This window comes from Sus scrofa, chromosome X, assembly GCF_054392235.1.
Source record: "Sus scrofa isolate SSC_HxYL_T2T_F1_AM1 chromosome X, Sscrofa_HxYL_maternal_Yorkshire_Landrace_v2.0, whole genome shotgun sequence".
NCBI classification, from domain to species: domain Eukaryota; kingdom Metazoa; phylum Chordata; class Mammalia; order Artiodactyla; family Suidae; genus Sus; species Sus scrofa.
Genome location: NC_139401.1, coordinates 3,593,321 through 3,599,320, shown reverse-complemented (window position 1 = coordinate 3,599,320; position 6,000 = coordinate 3,593,321). Strand labels below are relative to the sequence as shown.

The 6,000-nt window shown below is 47.7% G+C and overlaps 1 protein-coding gene across 1 annotated transcript in view; it reads right to left on the bottom strand.

Annotated features, from left to right (window-relative positions):
• Positions 1–3,844: 3,844 nt before the first annotated feature.
• Positions 3,845–6,000, bottom strand: part of LOC100621771 (arylsulfatase F) — a 43,621-nt gene continuing 41,465 nt past the window's right edge. Inside the window, exon 13 of the mRNA XM_085007037.1 lies at positions 3,845–5,667. Coding sequence (XP_084863163.1) covers positions 5,315–5,667 — 353 coding nt within the window. The 3' untranslated portion in view covers positions 3,845–5,314. The remainder of the gene's footprint in view (positions 5,668–6,000) is intronic.

Sequence of the window (6,000 nt, the reverse complement as noted above, 5' to 3'; positions counted from 1 at the left end):
GTCAGGACAGCCTTCCTCCTGGTTGAGATACACTGGCCCTTCAGTATTTAGCCCTGTCGCGGTGAAATATGCACCGATGGGCCTTTCCAAACTGGCCCAACCGGTATTCCCTCCTTCGTATATCAAAGTCCAAGCTTTGCTGCATTTCTTTCTGGTTTGGTTCACTTGCTCTCTTTCCCTCATCTTGGGTCCTTTAGGGACCCCACCTGAAGCGTGCCTGAGATGTCTGCCCCTCGCTGGTTCTCAAGCCACAGAGGATACCAAACCCAGCACAGTGACAAAGACAGATCTTTGACCCAGGGAGCCCGATTTCTCATTCAGCAGCGCAGATTCCATTAGCTACAGCTATTAAGCATCCATTCTGATGGCTGAAAGCCGACTTGAAGTCACAATTTACCCCATCTAACCAAGGCGGTTTCTTCCCCACTTCCTCATTTTCCAGTCCTTCCCTGCTGTTTTTTTCTTATCAATGCTCCAGTTGGCATTAAGCACATACACAAACAGTACAGAAAAAAAAAAAAAGGAAAACATTTAAAAATCAGTTGCAGGTGCCTAGGAATCCATGGCTTTCCTCTCATGGCATTCCTTAGGAGGAAGGTGGAATCACCATGGAAAGGGATTGACACGAAGGATTCCAGGAAGTCCAAGGACTCCTCCCCCCAGCTCTATTTATTTTTTAGCCTCAGAGAAGCATTGGACTGAGAAGCGTAAGGGTAAGCCAGTAATTTACAAATCCCTCCTAAAAGAAACCACTCTTTAGTTAATCCTAATTATATTTTGAATCAACATTCTCTTTAAGGAACAGAAACGTTCTGATCATCGGTATCTCTCTCTCTCTCTCTCTCTCACACACACACACTTGCAAGCACCTCTAAATTCCTCAGCAGCCCCTGTTTCATCGCAGTCAACTGTCCATCTTATCCCCTCATCCATTCATGTGTTCTTTTGCCCCATTTTCAGGTCTGATTTCTGCTTCAATTGGCCCACTCTAAATTTACAAACTGGGTCCCCTTCTCTTTAATTCTCTGCTACTCTTTTTCCCGGCTTTATTCCTTAAAATCCACCCCGCCTCTCCCAACTCACACTGTGGGTCTTTGTTCTAAATGTAACCTGATACCCTGTTCATTCTCTTTGCAAGAACTACTGAAGAAGGAAAGCTTCCAAAAACTTCCAGAGTTTCAAGGCTCTGAATGGATAAACACCCACACCATCCTGACCCCTGGGTTTCGTGGAAAGCACGGAAATCATTCAAAAGAGGTCAGCGATTTAAAGAGTTAATTCGTGCCCTGCCTCTTGGTGTCAAACCAAAGAATCATCTGTTTTGCAGCAAACTGAGGTCATGCTTTCTTTTTGTTTTTTTTTCCCTCTGTGAGCAGATGGTTTGCATTAAAAATGATACTTGCTAAGGAAATGCCAGTCTTTGGGGTGATTCCCCAGAATGAATGTTTGCCAGATGCCCCTGACATCTTAGCCAGGGTGTGGGAGGGATCTCCACAGAGCAGGGCAGCACAATCATTTTTTTTTCCTCTCCCATGAATGGGTGACAGCACATCTGAGGCTTCCCAAGAGACAGCTAATGATGGGGCTGGAGGAAGATAGTTACACATAGTGTGGAAGTCAGAAGGGACCACAGACAGAAAGGGAAACCTGGGGGACTTTGGGAGACCACTGTAAGTTCACAGCTCAAGAAAGCCACCAGCATGAGGCAGGCTTTGACTAGTGGAGGCGTGAGATAAGCCTCGGGTCATTGGGTGGGGCATAGGTGCGAAACCTGCATTCAGATTCAGACCAAGGGCAGGAGTTTGAGGACCGGCCTTCAGCAGATTTGAATACACACCTTACTGGATACAAAGGAGGAGCTACTACTCCCAGAAAGGAAGGGGTGGGCTTTTCCAATCCCTCCTCCCCTCAGATGATAAAACTGGAGCCCACCAGATCCTCGGGGCGGAGTCTCCTTCCCTGCCTGCTGGCATCTCTCACTAGCATGCTATCTCAATAAATCTATTTCTTGCCTATCACTTTCTCTCTCTCTGAATTTCTTCTGCACGGAGACACAAGGAACCTGGACTTCAGTGGGTCCAGATACCAGGTGAGAGAGTCTAATTGAAAATGGTGAGTTTAAGTCCCACTCTGGGCTCTGGCTGTGTTCAAGACGTAAGTGTGATCAGTTTCACCACCATCCTCCAGATTGAGACAACTCCCCAGGGACCTGCTTGCTAGTGAACTGGACACCAGTGAGTCAGGACAGTCAGCCTGGAGCTAGCTGACTTCCTCCACCCCAGACAATGGAAGGGATGCAGGAAAATGATTCAGCCCATGATGGGAGAAAAAGCCACCGGGCAACATAGGTGATGATCCTGTGTAACAAAAGACACCAGAGCTTTACCACTGAGATGCTGAAGACACAGCCAGACAACAACCAGACTCTCTATAAAAGCATAACTCACACCCACAACCTGCAGCCACCAATAACCCCTGTAGCCAAACCCAGTAACCTCTGCAGCAATTGAAACCCAGCAGCACCCTGTGAGAATATGCAAACTGGGTTATCTTGGGCTCAGGCAGATGCCACTTTGATTTAAAAGGAATGTGTATGCTGACTGTGTCACCTGGGTCTGTACCATGTGCGTGCATCTCTGTGCTATGTGTGCATATGAGTGTGTGAGGGTGTGTGTGTTTTCACCAGCGTGTCCAGCACCTTGGTCTTGGTGGGAGGTATAGACAAAATCTCTCCCACATCTTTTTCCGGAGGATGTCAGCCTCAAAACTTGGATGGAGGATAGAAAGCCAAGCATCTCTGCAAACAGACTTACCTGTTATTTTTACCAGAGTGACAAAAACAATGCATCATGCTCTCATCTTACAAAGCCTCCCTTGGAGGTGGGAAGTGAGTTACAGAGGTCAAGGCAAATGTGGGGTCCAGGGTTAGCCCAGGATCTAACAAGCTATGTCCCCCTGGCTGAGTTAGGAAACATCTGTTATACAGAGGTAGCGTGTGCTGAACATTCCCCCATAAATGACAGGTGGGTGCCCATGACCCTGGTACCTGGGAACCAGATATTGTATGGAAATGGGGTCTTGGCAGATGTGATCAAGTGAAGCTGAGGTTCCTCCTGAATTAGAGTGGATTCTAATCCAAGGATGCATGTCTTTCTAAAGAGAAGGAACTTCTGGAGTTCCATCATAGCTCAGCAGTCACAAACCCAACTACTATCCATGAGGAGGTGGGTTCCATCCCTGGCCTCGCTCAGGGGGTTATGGATCAAGTGTTGCCATGAGCTGGGGTGTGGGTCACAGATGCGGCTCAGATCTGGTGTTGCTGTGACTGTGGTGTAGGCTGGCAGCTGCAGCTGCAGCTCTGATTCGACCCCTATCCTGGGAACCTCCATATACTGCAAGTGCAGCCCTAAAAAGACAAAAAATAAAGAGAAGAAAATTCAGGGACAGACACAGAGAGAGGCAGAGATCCGTCCATAAGCCAGTTAACGCCCAGGACCACCAGGAACCCTCAGGAACTGGCAGGATGCAGTGAAGTTTCTACTCAGGACATCAGAGAGATCAGAGCATCTCCTTAATTTCTGGTCTGAAGAAACCTGTGCTGTTTTAAGCAATGTGTTGGGGTGATGTGTCATGACGGCCTCAGGAAACTGGCACATGGATTATTACATGGTGAGTGTTTGATCCCTGGCCCAGGAACTTCCACATGCCACAGGTGTGGCCATAAAAAGAAAACAGTGAACTTGAAAATTAGATTGACATTGAGCACCAAGAATCAAACAAAAAATTAATAGAAAGCATTACAACCAACAGACATCCACTCATCTGAAAGTCTGGGCATATTGGCTTTCAGAGGGCTGTAAAATGTTTATTCTTTGCCTTCCAGGTTCATAAGATGATCTGATATCTAAATTAATATAAAAGCAATCAACAGCAGTTCCCACTGTGGCCCAGTGGATTAAGGACCCTACACTGTCTCCATGAGGACACAGGTTTGATCCCAGGCCTCACTCAGTGGGTTAAGGATCCAGCATTGCCACAAGCTATGGGCTAGGTCACAGATGTGGCTTGGATCTGTTGCTGTGGCTGTGGTGTAGACTGGCAGCTGCAGCTCTGATTCGACCCCTAGCCTGGGAAATTCCATATATGCCACAGGTGCCACCATAAAAAGAAATAAAAAAAAAGATTAACAGGAGGAAAAGTAATTTAATTACATACATCCTCAAAAGATGTAAAACTCCAATGCAGTCAGGCAACCGAGGTTTATACTCCCACTTGAGGCAAGGAGAAGGAAATGAGGGTCTGAGACTTCAAATAGGAGGAAGACAATTCAGAGGAAGAAGAGCAGACCAGATTTAGTCAAGCAGCATCTGCCATTGGGGGCAGATAAGGCTTCCCAATATGAAAAGTTTATCTCTGGTGAGAGTTCTTGATCTAAATTCTTTTAGGCAGTTAAGGGGGATGTGCAAAGCTTTTCCTGAGTCTGCTGGATCTTAGTTGCCTTCAGCTGAAAACCATCCACCCCAGAGTATTGGAACTGTGTACAAGCCCTTACATCGTTGTGTTTTGAAAGAAAAGGCTTTGCCTTTCATCTCCCAGGCCTCCCCTCCCCTCCAATAGGCTGACTCCAGAGTTCATGATGAGGAAATGTGGTGACAGCTAAAAACCAGTGGAAACAAGTCTCCATGAAGTTCAGCCCAGCATTGTCCATGCCCTTGCTCTAACAGGCTTTTCACAAATGATCTCGTCCTGGCTGAATTGCTTTCTTTTACTCATGGTTACTTTCCAGTTAAGAGTTCTATTGCACCAAGTGTTTTATTGCATCTAGTGTTTTCTTCTGTAATTGAACAGCCCTAACACCCCTTCCCTATAAGCAATCTTCTTTCCAGAGAGAAGGCAGAGCTGAAGACAACCAGAAACCATCACCAGGCCCCCCAATGCCAGACTTGAAGATTCTGAAATAATGTAAGAAGGGAGAATAATATAGACACCTTAATCAATAATGCTATTTTTCAAACTAAACCCATAAAACCCCTTGCTGTCCCCTCTCAAGGGAGGACACACAGTTTGGAAGCATTTGCCTGCTGGTGGCCTCCTCTCCCTGGCAGAGCCATACAGCTATTCTTTTTGCTTCACCCAAAACTCTGCCTCCAAGGCTTCATGGGTGTCAGAGGACTGAGGCAGTGTGTTCAGCTGCAGCAGCTCTTTCTGAGATGGTAGAATTGTTCCCCAGTTCATTCCATCCCTGCCAGAACATGCGCCAGCTGGCAACCCTCACTGCCTGCCCTCAACCACTACCTCTGCCTGACCCCACGGCTTAGGCATCCCCCTCATTGTCACACAGACAAAACGGGAACACCCCACAGCAGGGCTTCAGCCACACGCTATCACGATTCAGTTCTGAGAGCTGTGACAGCACCGGGAGAATGGATTTCTTGTGTTTGGCCACGGCATCTGCCACCGCCCTGATTATGACGTCGTACAGGGGCTCCGTGTCTGGCGTCAGAGGGGTGGACTCAGAGGGGTCCCTGGACAGGTCGAAGACAAGAGGAGGGTTGTGGTAAGTGACCAGTTCCCCTGAACACCTGCAGTAGAGGGTCTTGTAGCAGGCCTGCGCCCCTGGCGGCTGGAATACCGGGGTCACATAGTGCACCTTCCACACAGCCTCGCCTGGATGAGAAAACACATGTCAGAGACATCCAGCCCTGGGAAACTGTCCTATGTTCTTTCTACCTTCTCCAACATCTTTCGGGTCTCTCTGCCTACAGGTTAATGCTAAATATCATTTCATCCTTAGAGCAATCCTGAACTTCAAAATCCCCTAGTTGACTGGACACTTTATTTTTTTCTTTTTAGGGCCAAACCTGCAACATAGGGAAGCTCCCAGGCCAGGGGTCGAATCAGAGCTACAGCTGCTGGCCCTCACCACAGCCACAGCAAGGTGGGACCTGAGGTGCGTCTGCAGCTTACACCACAGTTCACGGCAACGCTGGATCCTTAACC